General features: G+C 46.5%; 1 protein-coding gene across 4 annotated transcripts in view; it reads left to right on the forward strand.

Moving 5' to 3' along the window:
- The window catches only part of antxr2a (ANTXR cell adhesion molecule 2a), a 129,427-nt gene that overhangs the window by 76,427 nt on the left and 30,611 nt on the right, over window positions 1-22,389 (forward strand). Inside the window, exon 17 of one of the 4 annotated variants that reach the window (XM_056286682.1) lies at window positions 17,632-20,388. The exons of the other annotated variants lie outside the window; for them this stretch is intronic. Coding sequence (XP_056142657.1) covers window positions 17,632-17,670 — 39 coding nt within the window. The 3' untranslated portion in view covers window positions 17,671-20,388. Of the gene's footprint in view, window positions 1-17,631; window positions 20,389-22,389 lie in introns of those variants that run through there. 4 annotated transcript variants of the gene reach the window in all.

Consider the following 22,389-nt stretch of genomic DNA (forward strand, 5'->3'; position numbering starts at 1 on the left):
GAGGGGAATGAAAATGGCCCCGCTCTGTTTTGTATCTCGGCTTTGATTGTGTGTGTTTTGCCTCCTACTCCATCAGCGAGACGATTATTTCTTAAGCATTTTGCAGTGGAATCAAGCCAGCGTATTGTCACTCTAAAACTACTAAGTTACCGGACCGTACCACGTGACTCGGTCGTGAGTCAGTCTGCCCTCAGTAAGCGAGTCAGGGTGCATCAGGAGTTCAAAACGTGTAAAAATGAGACTTCTGCGATGTTAACATCTCGACCGAGACGATTATCATACATGTGTCTGCATGGGTTTGATAAATTTGCATGTGTGGTAAAAATGTGTGTCATCTTCATGCCCGGCGTTTGCCGCTATGACCAGCCCATGTCTCCTCAGCTCAGGTCACATTAACCCAGTTCTCACAGTTCTAGACAATGTTAAAAACACACACACACACACAGTCTTGCCTTTAGCTAGCATGGCTCCCTCCTGCTCTGGGTTTTGGGATTTTCTATGACGGCATTATTTAACGCTTACATTAACATGCGGCTTGATAAGCATATTTTCTTCAGTGGACTTAACAAGATGTTTTATCGCTGGGCCTTTCCACCACCAACACAGGAGCCCTGTTGCTCCATCATATTTACACCCGCTTAGTTTACTGCCCAATAAACAACAACATTTCCTCCATCGAGATTTAAAGCTGAAATTTTTGCTGTAAAATTGGATTTAACTTTGAGCATGAAGACATATTTTGCTTGTAAATAATCTGCCCGGTACCTTCTCCATTAATCTGCTGTGTCTGGTGCTAAGTAAGCAGAACACCTCGGGATATACTGTAATGCAAATGCAGAGGAAGACTTCACGTCTGAGGTGTTGGATAAACATATATATATATTTGTTTTTCCTGTAAAGTTTGCAGTTTGAAGCTTAGCATGATATATTAGAAATCAAGGGGGAGTCGGTAATTTGATCCTTTCAAGAACAAGGACGGCAGTTTTTTTTTTAATTTCACTTTAGAAAATAACCGTATTTTGTTCTAATGTAATCTGATCAAAAACGAAAAGAAAAAAAAGATTGGGGGGACGTATAATTGTCAAGCAGGAGACGACTTTATTTCAAGCTCAGCAAGTATTTGTAATAAATATCTAAAATCTGATAGCTTAAAGCAGGTTTAGATTATCCATTGAGTGTGACTGAACGAATATCCCCTAGTCAGTTAAGAATTATAAAAGGAGAAAAAGGGAAAGCCCAGTTGGATGAAAAATCTGAATAAGAGGGGCAATAGCGATTACCCATGTGGCAAGTTAACAGTTTCTAACACGGTTAGTAAATGATTACAACAGCTATATATATAAATATAAATATATATATATATATATGTGTGTGTGTGTGTGTGTGTGTGTGTGTGTGTGTGTGTGTGTGTGTGTGTGTGTGTGTGTGTATTTTATATCCCATGTCAATTTAAGAGGATTCAAGGCAGATGTGATACATATACACCATTGATTATGTACACCGATCAGCCAAAACATTAAAACAACTGACAGGTGAAGTCAATAGTCAAGTCAAATCAAGTCAAATTTATGTATGAAGCACATTTAAAAATAACCCATGTTGACCAAAGTGCTGTACAGATCAGGGGCCTCATGTATCAATCGTTACTACAGGCAAATTTGTGCGTACATGCCCATGAAATTTTTTAGCCCTCAAGTTTGTCTGACAGTCAGCGGCAAAGCATGATGGTTATTTGTAATTCCTTCCTCCTAACATCTATTGTCTACCTCTTGCAACGAGCAGTCACTCAGGCCTGCAAAGACATCAGTGTTAGCCAGTTGGTGTCTAAATTCAGGGGTTACCCAGGTTCTACACTGGTCTCTGAGACAAACTTCAGGGCTAAAAAAATCCCATGGGTGTGTAAGAACAAATTTGCCCATAGTAACGATTGATACATGAGGCCCCAGAGCAGGTCGCTAAAACACAAATAAGTACAAGAAACAATGACATCGACAAGGCACATAGTTTGTAGGCATGAATAAACAACACATGGGCATAAGCACAAGTCAGCAATCAGCCACACCAGGAGGATTCAAATGCTAGAGAATAAAAGTACGTTTTGAGCCGGGACTTAAAAGAGTCGATGGAGGGGGCAGTTCTTATAGGGAGGGGGACGCTGTTCCACAGTCTAGGGGGCCAGCCCATTTAGGGATTTATAAACAAATAGGAGAACCTTAAAATCAGTTCTGAACTGCACTGGCAGCCAGTGGTTAGAGGCCAGGATAGGGGTAATATGGTCTCTCTTCTGGGTACCTGTCAGGAACGCCTGGTTGTGGCGTTCTGGACCAGTTGCCTGCAGGACAAGGATGACTGGCTAATCCCAATATAGTACATGGGAGTTGCATTAGTCGAAGTTAGAGGATAAAGTGTGGGTGACTTTGTCGAGCGAGAAACGGCTTGTTTTTGGCAGTAGTACGAAGCTGGAAAAAGCTGGTTTGACTCCTGCATTAACTTGCTTGTCAAACTTGAAGGTGGAATCAAATATCACTCCCAAGTTTTTCGCATTATGTTTGACAAGGGTTGACAGGTTGCCAAGAGGGCCAAAAAGGACAACTTCAGATTCGCCTTCATTCACCTTTAGGAAGTTTTGTGCCATCCAGCACTTTGTCGTCAAGGCAGTTCAAGAGGCTGACTAGATTGGACTGGTCATTTGTGTACATTGACAATGGTCATTTGAAGAACATTGATTATCTCATTACATCCCACCGATGAGCTATTGAAGCTCAAATTGCTGAAAAAGTTGATGCTGGCTATGACAGACAGGTGTCAGAACACACTGCATCGCAGCTTGCTGCGTATGGGGCTGTGTAGACACAGACCGGTCAGAGTGCCCATGATGACCCCTGTGCTGCGCCGAAAGCACCATGGGCATGTGGGCATCAGAACTGGACCATAGAGCAATGGAAGAAGGTGGCATGGTCTGATGACTCACAAATTTCTTTCTTTTTTTGGGGGGGGTTCCCCCTTTTTCTCCCCAATTGTATCCAGCCAATTACCCCACTCTTCTGAGCCATCCCGGTCGCTGCTCCACCCCGTCTGCTGATCTGCGGAGGGCTGCAGACTACCACATGTCTCCAATACATGATGTGGAGTCGCCAGCCGCTTCTTTCCACCTGACAGCGAGGAGTTTCACCAGGGGGGACGTAGCACGTGGGAGGATCACGCTATTCCCCCCAGTTCCCCCTCCCCCTGAACAGGTGCCCCAACTGACCAGAGGAGGCACTAGTACAGCGACCAGGACACATAACCCACATCTGACTTGCCACCCGCAGACATGGCCAATTGTATCTGTAGGGACGCCCCACCAAACTGGAGGTAACATGGGGTTTCAAACCGCCTGTCCCTGTGTTGGTAGGCAATGGAATAGACTGCCACGCCATCCAGATGCCCCGTTTTCATTTACATCATGTGGATGGCCGGGTGCGTATGCGTCATTTACCTGGGGAAGAGATGGCACCAGGATGTACTATGGGAAGAAGGCAAGCCGGCAGAGGTAGTGTGATGCTCTGGGCAAGTCCTGGCATTCATGTGGCTGTTACTTTGACACGTACCGCCTACCTAAACATTGTTTTAGACCAGGTACACCCCTTCATGGCAATGTATTTCCTAATGGCAGAGACCTCTTTCAGCAGGATAATGCACCATGCCACTCTGCAAAAAAAATTGTTCAGGAGTGGTTTGAGGAACATGACAACGAGTTCAAGGTGTTGCCTTGGGTCCCAAATTACCCAGATCTCAAACCGATCGAGCATCTGCGGGATGTGCTGGAAAAACCAGTCCGATCCATGCAGGCCCCACCTCGCAACTTACAGGACTTAAAGCAGGGATAGGCAGCATGGTCCTGGAAGGTCCAATGTGAGTGCAGGTCTTTGTTCCAACCAAGCCGTTACACACCTGATTCTATTAGTCAACCAATAGTCTTTGCTAAGGACCTTGATTTGTAGACTCAGGTGTAACTGCTTGGTTGGAACAAAGACCTGCACCCACACTGGCCCTTTCTGTACCATGTTGCCTATCCCTGACTTAAAGGATCTGCTGCTAACTTCTTGTTGCCAGATACCAGAGGATACCTTCGGAGGTCTTGCAGAGTCCATGCCTCGACAGGTCAGAGCTGTGTTGCCGGCCCGAGGGGGACCTACACAGCATTAGGCAGGTGGTTTTAATGTTTTGGCTGATCGGTGTACATGAATCTGCAGAGTAGAAGCAACTTTTTTATCCTTTCAAAAGATTTAAGAAAAAAAAAGCCAGCCCAGCTGTTCATGTGCTGACAAAGATGTAAGTAACTGAAAGGATCAGAGAAATAATAACTGGCAAAATGTATCAAACAGCGGCGGCACAATTGTGTCTTTTAATTAGTCAGAACGACCCATGCCTTTTCTTTTTGTTTTTACCTTTTGTTATTGCTGTTAATCATGTCAGCCGCAAGAACGCGCCGCCCGTTTCCAGCGTCCACGTGGCCACATCATTAGTTTCGAATCTGCATCTTTAATTTGTTGACTAACGCTTGAAAGAGAAACGAGATATCTGACTAATTACATTTTAAGGACTTTACAGTCAAAGATACTGTAATGATACAAATAGGAGCTGTTCACTTTTTTCCTTCTCCTTACCGTTGCTGTCATCATTAAGCAAACTGAAAATCAGAAGATTTATATGAATATTCATAGAAAATATAGAGACTGCAGCGCAATTAAAAAAAACAAGTCTCAACAATTGAAAATAATGCTTGGAGGAGAAAAACACAATGAAATCAGCCTACATCTTCGGGGTAATATTTTTTTTTAAGGAGTCCCACGGCCGTAAAAATGCAGGTTGGGGCAACCGTCAGCCTGGCTCCCCTTTCACCTCTCCATGGGCATGGAGCCAAAACCATTTCCTCCTGCATTAGGCTCATCAGGGATTTTAATATGTGACGCCCTGTAGGAGGGGGGACCGCCCTGGCACGTGCTCAGTCCTGCGTCCAAGCGCTGGTGTCAGACACACACACACACACACACACACACACACACACCCACACCGCCTTTTCTTGACAGCTCATTCCAATTACTGGCCCTCCCTGTTGCGCAGCCCCCTCTGCTTGCGCACACACACACACACACACACACACACACACACACACACAAGGCACATACCCACAACCCCCCACCAGTGGCATGCTGGACATGGTCATATGTGATCACTCCTCTGTGTGTGTGTGTGTGGGGGGGGGTGCTCTGGGCAGGGCAGCATACATACACAAGCGCACATGAGGACATCACATTAAAGATACTTAGATCAATAAGGTTTTTTAATGGATTATCCAACATCACAGAAATACACAAGTAAACCATATTATCACTGCATGATCAACTGTTGGAAAAGCCTTCAGATGGATTTCACAATGTATTCATAGCAACGTTTTTTTTTTTCATTCCCAGGGTTTGACCCACCCTTAAATCCACAACTCAGTTTTTTTTTGTTCTTTTTTTCATGGAGGATGTGATTCAGGACACAGGTAGACTAGTTCTTGCTGCTACAAGAGGTCCTGCATCTCAAACGGTGATGCCCATAATGGATTCAGGGTTTCCAACTGCAGTGTAATCCATCAAATCCATTATATCTGATAAATAACATTCACCAAAATAACACTGAAGACTAAAGCTGTGTTCATAATTTTTTTAGATATTTAGTTACACTTAATCCTTTTGGGTCAGTGTTGATCTCCTCACAAGATGTTCTCGATGTCTTGCTGGGTCATAACAGGACTTAATGAGAGAGTGGGTCGTTTTACACTGAGCGGAGACGGTCACCTTTTTCCACCAATGTGCTGAGGTCGTAACGACATCACGCCACACTGCGCTGTGCTGGCCAGGCGTCCTGTCCACGGTTTTTTTTTTTTTCCCCATTAGTGGTGGAGCTGGGATCAGGACTAGGAAGTCCCCCAGAAAAAAATTACGACTGCAACGAATGGCGCCATGCGACGGCGTCTTGTCTACATAGCGTACATGGGACGCGTACCCTCCACTGACCACCGCACTTATTCAGATGTTTTTATGCGGCTCAGAAATCCAGACGTGAGCGCGGTTTGGAACCATTCCATGTTCAACCGTGTGCTAATGGGAATGTCGCCGGAATGGTTTCTCCCTATGCTCAAACCTGTTCTGCCTTGCTGTGGAAAAAATCACCGTAAAAAGACCCACGCTCCCTCCAAGTGGTCTGACTGTGTTTTCTGTTTAGCCTCTTTGACTCCAAAATCCTGATACTTCCCAGTTTTTGAAATCTTGGGATTTTTGACGAAACCCCCTTTAACACAGCCAAGTTAATTACATCTTTTTCCTGGACTGCTCCTACGCCTATCAAATCCCTCCATTTTAGTGTTTTTCACCAAAGATTTGTGCACTTCATAATGCTGAACAGTTGTGTGTCCTGTGGGAGTCATCACAACTAATTTCCGTACCGTGTTCCTATTATTCATTTTTTTTAATTTTTGCAATCAGTAGAAGATACTCATTATTTCCTATATCCCTGTACTCCCTTGTCCACTTGATATTCCCAAACACACCACTCCTAGATCCTCGACATGCTTTTCTAGCTTCTTATATTGTTACACAATCTTCCTTGTGTGTTGTGTCCCTTGTGCTTTCTACGTGAGCATCACACCAAGTCCTTCTCATGCAACATCCAAACTTGGTGGACGACTGAAACCTGCCGTTACCTTGACGCGCATGTTGTTGCGGGTTTCTGACGGTCCTGAGAATCTGGTGTGTCTTACTGCTCAACATGCACGAAGTCGATTCTAGTTTTAACTTTTGCTGCCTCAAGCACCGTGCTTCAAATGGGCTTTCCAGAGTCACTTCAGCTACCGAAGGAGCTACGAGCCGCTCTTCCCGCAGTTGTCTGCCTCGCATTGCTAGCCAAAAACAGAAATGCGTTGTGAACACAAGAGATAATTGTTTTCCTGGCTGGACTACACAGTGAACATTGGGGTTTAACGGGATATTTTCCTCGCAATGCTGCATTCACGATGCAAACATGACAAACGTAGGGTCTCTCTCTGCAGTTTTAATGTCAGCTGGCTTACAAGTAGTACCAATGTACCGCTATGTCACGACAACTCACTTATGCTGTATCTCCGTCTTTGTGGTCAACAGTCACTCCATTATGTGTAAACCCAGCTGTATGATTGTGAAGGGGAGGGGTCCCTGTTGTTTGTCCCTTGGACACAAACAAGGCCCTCTCTCTCTCACACACACACACTCGGCTCAAATCAGCCCAAAAGCAATGGCTCCTCTGCCCGGTCCCCCTTGGCATCCATCCACCCTGATCCACCCACTTTCTCCCTCTGCTCCTATGATTATTTTAGCATTTTAAATTCTTTATGCTGCATGGCGCTGAGAGTGGCTTCGCTGGAGCCGAGTGGAGCGGAGCGGCACGTTGGCCGTACAGTACATCCTACATTCACACTACAGTTATTTGGAGGCGCTCCGGCATGGTGCTGTCCCGGTCCCCCTCGCACACACCCCCCCGCCCCGGTTGGATTCTGCTCGTCCATTAGTGCCATCTGTGCCTTCCCGCGCCGTCTGTGAGAGCGGTGCTGACGCCAAAACGTTTGGCATTTCTCTGGAACAACCAGAGGGACGATGCCCAGAGCTCTTAGCTGCCAATGATGTGCACTTACTCTGACAAAAAACCAGGGGAGGAGAAAGAGAGCGAGAGAGAGAGAGAGAGAGAGAGAGAGAGAGAGAGAGAGAGAGAGAGAGAGAGAGAGAGAGAGAGAGAGAGAGCAGGAGGCCCAGGCAAGCAGGAAACAGCTGGATCTACAGTTCCACTTTGTCGGCCGTCAGACTTCAGAGGCTGCCACTTATCCTTGGACCAGAACACAACTCACACACAACTAACAAAGAGTCAAGAGCCGTTTTACACTTTTTTACATGTTAAAAAAGAGCTATGTGTAACATTTTGGCTTTCCTGGGGCATTATGTCCTTTATACATCAGGGGGGGTAGTGAGTGGTACTGACTGAAACCAAGTAAACAACTCGCTCCCCATATCCCCTCAACACAGGAGCCGGGCCGGCTGAGTTTTGTGCATTGTTGTTTTAGGCCCTGCGACCCAAAAGAGTTGTCTCGCACTCGCAGTTCACAGGGCGAGCTGATGTCTACTGAGGGGCTTTTGAAGATGGCAGATGTTGGCAAAAATGCCACGTATGCACCACCTTCCGATTTGAATTTGCGTGTCTTGTCTAGTTTTGTGTGTTTGTTCATTTTTGTGGCTATTCACACCGCTGAAAGGTAAAGGGCAGCATTCAAGTAGAAATGACACGTTGCTCTTCACCTCAGAGAAGGTTGAGCCAGTTCATCTGGATACAGCGTTTATTGACAGATGTTTCATCACTCAACTAAGTGACCTCTTAAGTCTAAAAGTCTTCATCGTCAGTCTACAAGACTGAAGATGAAGACTTTTCCAGATGAACTGATTCAACCCTCTTTGATTTTCTTACCTAGATTACTGAGCATGCATCGAGACATTGCTCTTCACAGCATTGAACTGGCGTTATCATCCAAAATGATCTACCATCAGTGACCATTTAGGGGTGTAGCGCCTCGCTCCAGAGCTTGTTGACAGATATGGGGACATGGCTGTGGATGAAGACACATTGGCTCTTACAGGACCTTGTGCAAGACGACCTGCAGCAGGAGGCCTCACATCTCATCATGGTCCTGTGTACAACCATCTCAGAGTCAGAACATGGACTGTGGCTCTGGTTTCGTGGCTCTGTGTGTACTTAACATAGAATAACAACACTACAACACAACAATCTTCAGATATATACACATCTGAAGATGTATCTGTTTGCACAGAGAACAAAACAAAGATTTTAGTTGGTGGATAACTCGCAGAGATCAAATTAGAAGTCACACAATTTAAAAAGCACTATATAACTATGTCTTTTTCTTCTACTTTTGGCTTGTTTCCTGTTTCCCAGGGGTTGCCACGGCGGATTTGATAGTTTCTGTCAGTACCCTGTGAGGGCACAGCACCAATAGTGGTCTTGTCAATCCGCGTAATGATTTGGCAAAATTTTACGTCGGATGCCCTTCCTGACGCAACCACTAACCCTATGGACGGGGTCACAGGTAAAGCGCTGGATGTCAGCCCAGTATTCATGGACTTGTGCCCATGCCTGTCGCCATAGTAATATGCTTAAATCCAGTGGGTTGTCTCGTCTGATCCGAGGTTGTAGTCCAGGGATAGGCAACATGGTCCAGAAAAGTCCGGTGTGGGTGCAGGTCTTTGTTCCAACCAAGGAGTAACACACCTGAGTCTACAAATCAAGGTCCTTAGCAAAGACTATTGGTTGACTAATAGAATCAGGTGTGTAACTGCTTGGTTGGAACAAAGACCTGCACCCACACCGGACCTTTCTGGACCATGTTGCCTACCCCTGTCATAGTCGAATGGCAGTCAAGAAAAGTGTTTTGGAAGGGTTCGGATTATAGATATACTAGGTTATTAATTTCCATTTCAAAATAAAAAAGTGACACTGTTGTCCTTATGCTGTCCTTAGGGTGGCACGGTGGCCCAGTGGTTGGTGCTGTTGCATCATAGCAAGAAGGTCCTGGGTTCGAACCCGAGCCCGTCCCAGGTCCTTTAAGTGTAGAGTTTGCATGTTCTCCCCGTGTCTGCATGGGTTTCCTCTGGGTGCTCCGGTTTCCTCCCACCATCAAAAAGACATGGATGTTAGGGTTAATACTCCTGCCAGTGCCCCTGAGCAAGGCAGTAGAAAGAAGAACTGGAGTTGGTCCCCGGGTGCTGCAGCTGCCCACTGCTCCTATACAATAGGATGGGTTAAATGCAGAGAACATATTCGTTGTATGTAGTATATACAAATGACAAATAACGTGTATTCTATTCTGTTCTATTCTATTCTATTACGCATGGGAATATCCAGAGAAAAATGACACAAGCTGGATGTGTGGCTGGACGGTGGTCTTATTTAAGGCCTGGATGTTAGTCTGCATGTAGGACCCAACTGACTGACTAGTATCAGGGTTCAGTCCAGTCTCTCTCTCCACCACCAGTTCTTCCACTGCGTTCTCCGTTTGTCACTTCCAGCAAAGCATCCCTTTGCCCTTTGGAAAATGCACTCGCAACAACACACAATCTGTGTACATTATGTCACAGCCTGCCAGCATGGCGTTTTACTGCTGGCCCAAGATGAGAAGCCATCCCTCACTCCCTCTCTCCGTCCCCCCGGCTTGATCGAGTCGCCATCAGGGCTTGATTGCTTATCATATGCCGCTTTATTTTCACAGAAGACCTCAATTGGACTCCGCGTTGCTGTCTGAAAGACCTGTGGTGTGAATACGGTGTCAGGGGCGGGAGTTTTATGTGCCCATAAATTACGACAACCAAGCTCTCAGGAGCAGCTTCTCATTATTACCGCACATCTGAATTACGGGCATCATCGCTGTGTCTAAATCAACGCTAACATTAAACGCTAACGTTACCGCACAGCTTCGGGTGTATTAAGGGGCGTACTCCAGCAGATACCCGACACCGGCCCCTCCGGTTTACTGTCGACAAGTTGCCGTCCATATTGGTTTACAAAGCAAGAGAAAAATTTAACCAAACGGCTTCATCTCCTGGTATCTGACTAAAACTAGAAAAAGATTAAATGGTATAATATCCCCACAGGTTTTACTCACCAACATTTTTTTTGGGGGGGGGGGTTTCCCCCCTTTTTTCCTCCCCAATTTTACGTGGCCAACTACCCGACTCTGCCGAGCCATCCTGGTCGCTGCGGCACCCCCCTCTGTCGATCCGGGGAGGGCTGCAGACTACCACATGCCTCCTCCGATACATGGGGAGTCACCAGCCGCTTCTTTTCGCCTGACAGTGAGGAGTTTCGCCAGGGGGACATAGCGTGTGGGAGGATCACGCTGTCCCCCCCCGCCCCGAACAGGCGTCCTGGCAGACCAGAGGAGGTGCTAGTGCAGCAACCAGGACACATACCCACATCCCGGTTCCCACCTGCAGACACGGCCAATTGTGTCTGTAGGGACACCCAACCAAGCCGGAGGTAATGCAGGGATTTGAACCGGCGATTCCTCGTGTTGGTAGGCAACAGAATAGACTGCTACGCTACTCGGACGCCTTATTCTTGAAATATTTTATTCAAGTTTATACACAAAATGTATAAATTACTTATACATATCATGTATTGTGTGCCCATTGCCAAAAAGGAGAAGACTGCATGATACATATAGTAATCAAATGTAATGACCTTTTTGCATATGAGGCTTATTCTAACAGATACCCGACAGTTGCCCCTGCAGCAAACAGTCAACAAAATGTCTTTCTTTCTTTTTTTTAATGAGAGAAACGTTTTAACCCATCGGCTTTGATGTTTCCTTAGCTCTTCTGCAGTAGTGAGCAACAGTCGTTGTTTCTTCCCTCCTCAACCACACCAGTCCACTTGTATGATCTTTATTTATCTCTATGATGAAGAAATGGCCGATTTGTTAGCGGCCGTCATGTGTTTTTGGCAGAGTCTCAGGTGGCTGTGATTTCCCAGCAGGCCAGATGGTAGAGCTGTGTGGGCAGCATGTGGACCAGGGATTGTGAGAGGAGAGGAGGGCCCCTCCTCGTCCACGCAGGACTGCTCACACTCTGACTTGTCTCCTCTGTCCTCCTGCAGCTGTGCCGCTCCTGCCGTGCTGAACTTCTAATTTGTTCAATATGTGGCCGAGGACACGGAGTAAAGCACAGCACATGTCTTGTGTCCACCGCTTGACAGGCAGGGATTTGATGATGGCTGAGGGCCTTCGTTTTTGTTTTGTTTTTTTTGTTGTTGTTTTTTTTTTTTTTTTTTTTTAGATTTTACTGTTAAACTGAGAGTGAGCGAGATGGTTAATTTAACGTCGACATAACTCACACCTTGGACTAGACTGTTGCATGTCTCTTCCTCGCGAAATAATTCTCAGCAACATGCAGTCTTGGAGTGGAGTTATATGTTAATTACGTTGGCTCAACAGACTTTGCAGATTATTTCATTTCTGTTTTCTGTTAATTAATTGAAAAGTCCAGCAGCTCCATGAAGCTGAAACACTGGACTAAATCCAACTTTAGTTCACAGCCATGTAAAAATCCCCATTTTTGTATTTCTCATGCATCAACCCCAGATGAACGATATACTGTTTTGGTTTTGGTGTATTTGAGCATATCAGCAGAAGAAGGGTAACTAAGAAGTCATCAGAACATTCCTGTTAAGCTGTCAGTGACTGACAACACAGCAAACTTTGACCATTTCCTATGGGGATGTGTAGCTATACTTAAGCATGCATGCAGTAAAAGTGGGTGCTCTCAAATCATCGGCGGTCACTCGGGGTCAAGTGTGACCGTCCTCCCTCTGGGTCCCTCCGGGTCCTCAGGTGGATGTAGAGGCCATTCCTTGAGCCGCATAATGAGAGGACGCCTGCGCGTGACAGCTTTTTACATGGAGAGGCTGATGCACCTGCAGTCACCACACGGTCCTTGACAGGGGGTGTCCAGTGCCATGGAGAACCAAGACGACCACCTTCTGTTGCAGCCTTCACTGCTGTTGTGATCTGGTGATAGCCTTCCGCCAGTTCTGCCGTTGAGGTCTTTGTTGGATCACGCTTCGTCTGGAACCTCCCCCTTGACCTATCCACCTTGGGGGACCCTACCAAGAGCCAAGCTCTGGACGGCATAGCTCTTGGGATCATTGGTACATGCAAGCTTCTCCACCATGACAAGGTGGGGATCCAGGAGAAGACTCAAATATAATTTAGCTGTCTTGCAAGTTAGATTTAGACTTTGCAGAATGAGACAAGCAGGTATTGATGTAGTTTTGTAAATGCTGGTTCTGTTGGATTTACTAAACCCTGGATTAGATGGGCAACAGTATAGCCTGCAAAGCCCAACTGAGAGAAAAGAAATTTTCTGCTCTGGTAATAAATTCTTTCAAAGCCCATAGCTTATCATTGCAAAATAAGCATCTTGCAACTGGATTACAACTCCCAAGCTTGCAAAGCATTTCCGTTCTACAGTCCAGATGGGAGATTTCTACGTGCAACCTAACTGGATGAGTTATTGTGCAACTTATCAAGTCCTGATATGATAAGTGTGACAACGCTACAGTGAAGTAACACTACAAGCCAATGCAACATTTAAAAAGAAAAATCCGAATTCATTGTCGGACGTGTTTATTTCCAGTCACCTAAAGCATTTGAGACAGTTTATTTAAGAAACGGTGGTACAAATATAGATAAGCACATGCAAAAATTAAATCTCTGTTTTAAGTTTGGTTTATTTCTAAAGGAAAGAGTAAAAATATACAAAATGAATCACATGGTACAGATATCTGTGATCTGTTTCTTGTGCACCAGTCCATTACGTCTTTGTAGCTCAGTCGCAGTTTGCACAGATTTGTATGTGAGGTTCCTGCAGGACAGGATGTGTGTTGCAGTTTCACAGAGGAAATGGCAGTTTTGGGTGTGAGCCCCAGTACAGTGCTGTAACCAAACCCACATTTAAAGGTACGCAATAAATTGTTTCATGACAAGAAATCATAATAATACTAATGATAATAAATAATAATAACAACAACAGTAATAATAACTTATGTAACACTCTTAAAAAAGAAACTTTTATGAAACCATCAACATGGGAACAGCTTGGGAACAAAATAGCCTAAAATGTGGAGGGTGCTTATAATTTTAGCAGCCATAAAAAAATGCTTTGCCAAAATCTTACCCCCCCCCCCCTTCTCATTTTGTCCCACTGCCATAAAGAGCCGAGTAGTTTTAGAAATGCACATTATAAGGTTGGGGTGTGTCACAAGATCCAAGATTTTGGCTAAATGGAGGTCACGATTATAAATGATAGCACGCTCTATGAGACCCGAGTCTTCTCTCAAGGTAGGCTGTCATTAGCATGGCAGCGAGCCCGTTGCAGACAACACCCAAATGAGCCAAGTCCTTCTGAAAACAGGATTTATCTCCATAGAAAAGTGAACAACAGACTAGTGGGGGGGGGGGGGGATTCTGGCGGGGAGTACATTTCAGCATGACACCTGCATGCATGTCGTTCTCTATCCCAACTCGTAGTCTACAACGAGGACAAGGATGATGGGCTATGTACGCTAAAGGGTAGTTAGTCAAGATGCTGTATATAAAAACACCTGGCGTGGCTTTGTTGGGGGGGGGGGCATGAAGCATCTAAATACTGAAATTATATCCGAATACCAACCTGTCAAGTGAGTGCCCGAGTGGTCAGATACCTGGGGCAAACCCTTGCTGTAGCGCAACCCCTCATACAGTTTTATGTAGGGTTGGTTGAAAACTAAACTATTGGTGGCAAAATTACTCCGTCATGCTTGAAGAAACTCATGTTCCCCAACAACATGAAGCCCCCGACTGTTCCTGAGGGGATCTTATTTCTCATGTCAAAGCAAACAGATTAGCTGGATTTCATCTCAAGGAAATGGGCCGTAAGTGTGGGGCGCTGATGCAGGTCCATGTTCTCAGGCCCCCCTTCCTATATCCTGGATCTTACTTCCTGGTGGAGAAGCGAAGTGTGAAAGACGGCTTCCTGTCAGAGATGAGATGTAAAATCACATACAGTGTCCTCCGGCCCGCATCCGGGCTAACGCTCCCAGTACAAACACGCTCCACGGGGACTGGGCAAAGGTAGACCCCTGCAGCTTCTGGCGACTAGATAGGTGGTGGTGGGGGGACATCTGCAGAAAGACAAGTGCCACTAACACAGTCTGCCAGAGACCCACCGCTCGCTAAACCGACGACGAGCCCCCGCCTCTCTAAAGAGCTTCATAGGAAGAACGAGTGATTTCAAAACAGGAAGTAGATGTGGAAATTAGTATGTAGTTGTGGTGCTGTTTCAGACTTGTACTCGGTTGTGCAGTCTTCAAAAATGATGCGTTCTGGTTTTCCCGCAAACATATTATTCCCAAAAATAGGTCAAATCATGTACAGTATTGTGTTGGGCGAGGACTATGCGGGCGCAGCGCCGGCGGCCGATGCTGTCAGTGTGCTGTCTGGAGTTCTGGTCTCAACGTAATTATGAAGTTCCAGTCTTCTGTGCACCCCATTTATTTCAATACCAAGCCAGTTGAGTGACCGTAATGGACCTTATCAATCACCGTCTTCATTTGGAAGACGATACGTCTTTCCGACCGGGGGGAGGGGGGAAGACCTCCGCCCCACCCCACCGCACCACACCCACCCCCCGTCTCATCACCTATCCATCTTTCCACCTTCCTCACCCCCACCTCCACCCCTCATGCTGTCTGATGAGATTTCTCTGACATCTCATGCTGACATATTCAGACTACTGCTCTGCTGCTGTTGGTGGCACAGGTGGACTGCGTCTCTCTCTCTTTCTATCCGTCTTTCTTTGTCTCCCTCTCTCTCTCTCTCTCTCTCTCTCTCTCTGTCTTTTTTCTGTCTGTCTTTCTTTGTCCATCTCTCTCTGTCTTTTTTCTGTCTCTCTCTATTTGGCCTCCTCTGTCACTCTGAGCCTCTCTCTGATTCTCTAAGTGCAATGTGGCCCAGTTATGAGTGTGTGTGTGTGTGTGTGTGTGTGTGTGTGTGTGTGTGTGTGTGTGTGTGTGTGTGTGTGTGTGTGTGTGTGTGTGTTTGTGTTGTGCGCACCCTTGCCAAGTCAGGCCTCAGTCATCTGGGAGCAGGGGAGCTGGAATGGGTTTGACCGTATTGTGGCGCACCTGCTTCAGCCCCCAGCCGCACCCCCAGCCGTTCAGCTGTGTGTGAGAGAGAGACAGAGAGAGAGACAGAGACGGAGAGAGAGAGAGAGAGAGAGAGGGAGGAAAAAGAGAAAGAGAGCGCTGAAGTCTCTGTGCCTTAAACCTCGTGAAAGCCACTGAGTTTTGCCGCTCTGCTGGCCGCAGCCAAAACGGCATCTGATATGCCGTATTTGTTGACTGTGTGAGATTAGTTGCAGAGGGCGCACGTCCGCGGGCTTACCAGGCGGAGACGAAGCTGAGCCCCCTCCCCACCCAGCCCATAACCCCTTCTCTCACACTTGCCAGCGCTGAGGAAATGGAAGTTTCTCCAACTTGCTTAGTTGCAGGCGCCCGGCGTGCACCAGCAGCTCGCCTGCGGCCTGGCTGCAGTCGCTGCACGGATGCTGGGGGAGTTTGAGATGACGGGATGGAGGGGGGGGGGGCTGTAACACCTCCGTCGATGGCGGCCACTGGGGCGGCGTGAGTGAGACCTTTGTGGGAAGACTGCATGGGCTTTTGTCTTCCAGGCAGGGAGAGAAACAAAGGAGTGAGAGAGAGAGAGAAGGTGAGAGACTGAGAAAGAAAGACAAGGACACAGTGGAAAGAAAATGAAGTCACAGGAACAAAAAAAAGGAAGGGGCAGGGCCAGAGAAATGGACAGACATGAAAAAAGGAGGAGGAGGAGTGACAGATTAGGAGATAAAGTAGAAATGGACGAGAGAAAAGATGGATAGGGAGACATACTGAAACATGGAAAAGATAAAGGAGCGATCGAGAGGAAAGGTGAGACAGATACAGAGACATGAATGAAAGACAGAGAGTGAGACAGAGAGAGAGAGACAGTAGATTGATAGGTAAAGAGAAACAGAGAGACGGCTGAGTGACAGGCTGTGTGTGTGTGTGTGCGTGTGCGTGTGCGTGCGTGTGTGTGTGTGGGCTGAAGTGTATTAGCTGTACTAGAGCTCCCTCTTGGTGTCAGTGTGCCTACTGTTTTATGAGCAGTCCTCAGACAGCTGCTGACCCCGCACCCACCAGCCCACCACACTGACATGTCGCTCTTCCCTTTCTCTGTGTGTGTGTGTGTGTGTGTGTGTGTGTGTGTGTGTGTGTGTGTGTGTGTGTGTGTGTGTGTGTGTTTAAGTCCATGCAGAGGAAACGTGTCCTCTCTGTGGGTTCCGATGCTTCAGTCCATGGCATTTATACAGACATTTGTGGTCTGAAAGGATATTTGCAAAAATGTATTTTGTCACTTTTGAATGTATACGTATAATAATAATTCATATCAAACTAGTGTGTCACAATTTCCAGAAACTGACATTTTCACTAATTTAAAGACAAAAAATGTTTTTAAATAAATTTCATTGTGTGTGTAATATATGTATACTAGCAAATAAATAAATTTCAAAAATTATTTTCCTGTGTGTGTGTGTGTGTGTGTGTATATATATATATACACACACACACACACACACACACACACACACTGAATATATATATAAAAACACACACTGAATATATATATATTCAGTATATAACATATTGTGCCTGTAAAGAAATAGTAGTAGTATTTGAGTAGTATTTGATGCTTTTATTCTCACAGAAAAGTATTAATATCAACAGGGGAAATAGGAATTCATCTTGATAAAAAACAAATTTGTACAAATTAGTTTTTAAATAATTCACTTTGACTTTCTAGATAATTATAGGGGATATGTATTTGTTTGAAAACGAAACAATTATGTTTGTTTATTGAAATATGCATGTAAATGTTAGGGCACAAGTTCATTATACCGGTGTTAATGGTGTGTGTGTGTGTTTTGTGTTTCTCAGGGCCGCTGTATTAATTTCAGCCGCGTGCCGCATCACTAGGAGGACGAGGACGTCTCTCGGAAAGACGCCGACGTTCCACCACCGTGTGGATAGAAGAGACACGCAGGTTTCTGAAGATCTAATGTCCCGTTAGTAAAAACAAAACGCCCGTCTCCATGTGTGTTTGTCCTCCATACCGTAGTCAAAGAGACGCCTTTCGTCTTCCACGTCCCTTTGGTTTCCCCGCCTTTTGGAAATATACTGCTCACGGGAGGATTCTCTTATAAACATCCACAATAATATATATGGTTTTTTTTACAGTTTTGATTTTTTTATTGTACATATATATATATTTTACACAAGTTAAAGTAAAAAAAACAAGCGAAAAAAAAAAAACAGCACGCCACCCGCATTGTTATCTTTCCGCACACGCCGAAGACTTGACATATTCTTACCATATTGTGCCTCGTGTGAAAAACCCCGACCTCACGAGCCCAGACGGGAGCTTTCTGAAAACACACCAAAAAAAAAAAACGAAGAAGAAGAAAAAGGGGGCTGTTTGCCTTTGGCGGCGGGGAAGTAGAAATGGTCCCGGTGGGCGTTGCAAGTGCAGAAGTCGGTTGCCTTTTGGCGGTGTCTCCTGATGGGGGCCCTCCAACTCGACTGGCCCTGAATGCCCGGCGGGACCCTTTTGACTGGCGATCCTGTCATTTTAACGCTGAGAAGTGCACACGCATGACAAACTGTAGACAGGACGCCCCTGAGGTATTGGACGGCACCGAGACTTTGCCCTTTAGTTCTTTTTTCTTCTGAAGACACCTTCCTTTCATTATGTTGCCCCGGACAAGGAAATTAATAGAGCGTTACTGCGCCGCGGGACACACAGCCTGGGACCACCATCATGTCCAGCTAGGTTTGAGGGGTGGATGCCTCTGGTCCTTGACATGGCGCTTGGTGTTTTGTTGTTGTTGTTGTTGTTTTTTGTGCCCCTATTTTGCTGCAGTCTGTTTTGTGCTCGTCTAGGCGTTGGCGCCGCAGCCCCCCCCCGGTAAACAAGCCTACCGGCCCAGGAGTTTTGAGGGAAACGGACGCGAGCCGTCCGCGGGCTCCCGCCGCCGTCTCAATCCTCCGAGGGAGCCGCGGCCGCCACCACGTCACAACCCACTAGCTCTCCCCGGCACCGGAGTATCAAAGTTTAATTAAAATAATTAAAGGCAACAGCAAGCAGCAGCCTGTGAAGAGTTGGCTGTCTCTTTTGCACGCCGTCTGACATTGAATGACCTAGTACCGCGTTCTCCAGACACAGAGAGGAGGAGGACGGGGCGCCGCCGTGTCCAGAAAAAACACAAACCCAAAGCAACGGATGCGACGGACGGATAAGTATTGTTCATTTCCAGAAATTATGTTCCGTGCCACGCGCCCCCCCCCCCTCCCCGCGCCGCCCCCAAAAAGCAGGGGGATACATGTATGTGGATGTATATTGTAGGTTTTCCCCGAGCGCGCTGTCATGGCGCCGCTCCCAAATGATGTGAGTGTGAGCGGGGGGGAGCGGGGGGGGGCAGCAGCTGAAGAAAAAGGCTCGAACGATCCAGTCACTTCGGATACGCTACTTCAGATGCGAAATGGATATTCGAGTGGAAACCTGACAAAGCGCGCCGGCTTTGATGGGAAGCGGTATGGACAATGACCAGTGGCTGGGTCAGTGGGATGTCTCCGCGCAGGCAGGGAAGCTTATCAAATGACACTAAAAATAAGTTCAGCAACCATCAAGTTTGGGGGGGGGGGGCGTCTCGCACCGGCCGGGCACGCCGGGTGCGCGCGCATGAGACGGGGCGGACGGGCGGGCGTGCGTCACACCGCCCTAATTATCCCTTTGTTTCCCTGGTCGGAAATCGGATGGAGGGCCGTAAACAGTTCGAGTCCTCCGGCTGAGTTAAGTGTTTATTTTCCCCAGCGCGAGCACACGTTTAGCATCTCGCATAATGTTGGCGTTGTGATATTTCCGCAGGTCCGTCAGCCTTTTTCTTTTTTGGGGGGGATAGGGAGCAGGAAAGGCTAGTCTAGCGCTTAATACGTCGTCCCTCCTTTTTTTTTAATGTTGGCACCAAGAGCAGGGGGACGCTGCTATCCTCTGCTGAGGAGACACGTCCACAGCCGTGAAGGGAAGGCGCCCCCCCCCCACATACACACATGCCACGTCCTCCCCTTCACCACCACCGCCACACGGCGCAGCTGTCTTTATATGCCTTTTTTTAATTTGTAGATAGAAATGATTTGTAATAATGAATTTTTAACTGATTTAACCTGTTTAAATCAGCGTCTTCCGAGATTTTGTTCTGTACTTGTTAAATGCATGAAATTGTTTTTTTCTGCTGAGATGCTCACTTTTAAAATCAGATTTGAATGTTCTCTTAAAAAAAAAATTTTTTTTTTCTTTTTTTTTTTTCTTTGGGTTTTTGGACACATCCGAAATTTAAATATTCTCAGAAAGAGGAAATCATCACAAAAATTAATGTCTTTTTTATTTTTTATTTTTTTTCCTTGTGTAATTTATCATTTTAGTCACACGTGTAAGACTGAACAGTTTGTGTTCAGTTGTGCATTTCGGTATGAACACCTTTTATTTCATGAGTTGTTTTGTACAGGCTGCTTCACACCACACACACCAAAATAAATAAATGTACATATGTGTCTTTCGTCACTGCTACGATGTGCTGGTTTCCACTCTGTGTTTTTGTATTTTATGCTGCAGTGTATTGTCTGAAATAAACATATGAAAGCGAGCAAAGGGTGCTGCATTCACTCGGTGTGCTGTGGACACACGTGTGCTGCTGGTGCTGGGCATGCTAAAGGCTGTCTTTAATTGGGCCCGTGCAGATTTATAGGGCCCGACATCCACTGTGATTATGTGGTGTGTGTGTGTGTGTGTGTGTGGACAGAGAGCCGGACAGTGGGCAGCCTCTCCCCCTGTGAAGTCCAACACCGGAGGCATCCCTCACACACACGCACACACACACACACACACACGTGTGCAAAATCCCTTGCGGGTTCTCAGCGGCCCAAAAACGAGGTCTTGCATTTACAAAAAAATGTGCACTCGTACACCTTCTCCTTTTTCCTCATTTGCATACCGTGACAAGATGCTTGCTGAGGTGTGTGTGTGTGTGTGTGTTTTCAGGTTCAAGCTTAGAGACAAAGCCCCTGTTGTTCAGAGTGAGTGATGTCGGTGTTAAAGGTACCAGTGTAACTGTTCTTGAAGTCCAGTTATTATTTATTTATTTTGTTTATCTATTATGTGATGCTGAGCGTTGTTGTACATTTGTTCAGCTGTCCAGAGAAATTGCTTAGTGAAAAACAAATCCCCACAGTTTTATGCCTGCCGTCCAGCTGAGAGGAACAAGTGGTCTGGGTGAAAAACGCCCATGTAGTTGTTCTGCACAACATTAAGAAAGGGAGTGAATTTGGTCCTGAAGAAGGAGGCTCGGTCCTGGCTGAAGGTGTAATGACTTGTAGACGTCAGCAGAGCGAAGAGAGCCCGACAGAGAGGTCGTCTCCTCGCTCTTCACGTCTGTCTCGCTGATATGTGGGTCTGTGAATGTATCACAAGTGTTTTTAAACATCTTCAGGGTGAGTTCACACTAAGCTGTAGCCTCAATATTCAATATCCACTCAGATTAAACTGCAGTACTCGATACTCGGTTAAAGTACATATGTCCTCCTCCTCCTCTCTCTCCCTCTCCCCCTCTCCCTCCCTCTCTCCCTCTCTCTCTCTCTCTCTCCCCCTCTCCCTCCCTCCCTCTCTCTGTCTCTCTCTCTCTCCCCCTCTCTCTGTCTCTCCCTCTCCCCCTCTCCCTCCCTCTCTCCCTCTCTCTGTCTCTCCCTCTCCCTCCCTCTCTCTGTCTCTCCCTCTCCCCCTCTCCCCCTCTCCCTCCCTCTCTCTCTCGCTCTCTGAACGTTACTACGCTCACCCAGAATGCACAGCCGGTGTCACCTGATGCTAACTACCCGGTCATTCTAAGCTGATTACGTCTCTCGGCTGACCGTCTCGCTCGGTTGAGGACACCACGGCGCTTTGCTGGGAGACGGCAGAAGCCATATTGTCATATGCTTATCAACTGCTGATTTTGATAAACTGCTTTACTCAAAATATATCCACCTACCATGCAAGCCACTTACCTTTATGCTGATGCCTGGCGGTGGCTGACTTTGAGATATGGGTCGCTTTAACCGCGGCCACGGGCGGACACCATGTGGTGGTCTGGGTTTCACTCACACACTGAACGCTGCCCAGTACATGGCTGCCATTTGATGAGTGATTTCTCAGTGTTTCTCCACATCTGTGTTGGAAAAGCTTTTCTGTCTCTTTGCCCGGCGTCTTTATGAGCCGCTGACAGAGCTCACCTTACCCCCCACATTAATACTGCGTTCATACCGTCCGTCTTTACTTTGTGTTACAAGAGTTAGTACATTGGAGATCTGTTGGAATACTTAAGAACAAAATTACATTAGAATTAAATAGAATTCCCTCCACCAACACTGTGTTAAGCCCAACCGCTGAAAACAGGAGTATACCAACATTTTATTTTATTTTGGCCCCGGACTGGATTTTAACCAAGCAGTGAAATGGTATTTCTGAAAAGTGAAGGTGCTGTTTTTACAGTGGAAACCAACAGAACCCGATAGAACCTGTGTGAAGCGTCCGGGTAGCGTAACGATCTGTTCTGGTGCCTACCAACACGGGGATCGGCAGTTCGAATCCCCGTGTTACCTCCGGCTTGG

The sequence above is a fragment of the Lampris incognitus genome, chromosome 1 (genome assembly GCF_029633865.1).
Source record: "Lampris incognitus isolate fLamInc1 chromosome 1, fLamInc1.hap2, whole genome shotgun sequence".
Lineage (NCBI taxonomy): Eukaryota > Metazoa > Chordata > Actinopteri > Lampriformes > Lampridae > Lampris > Lampris incognitus.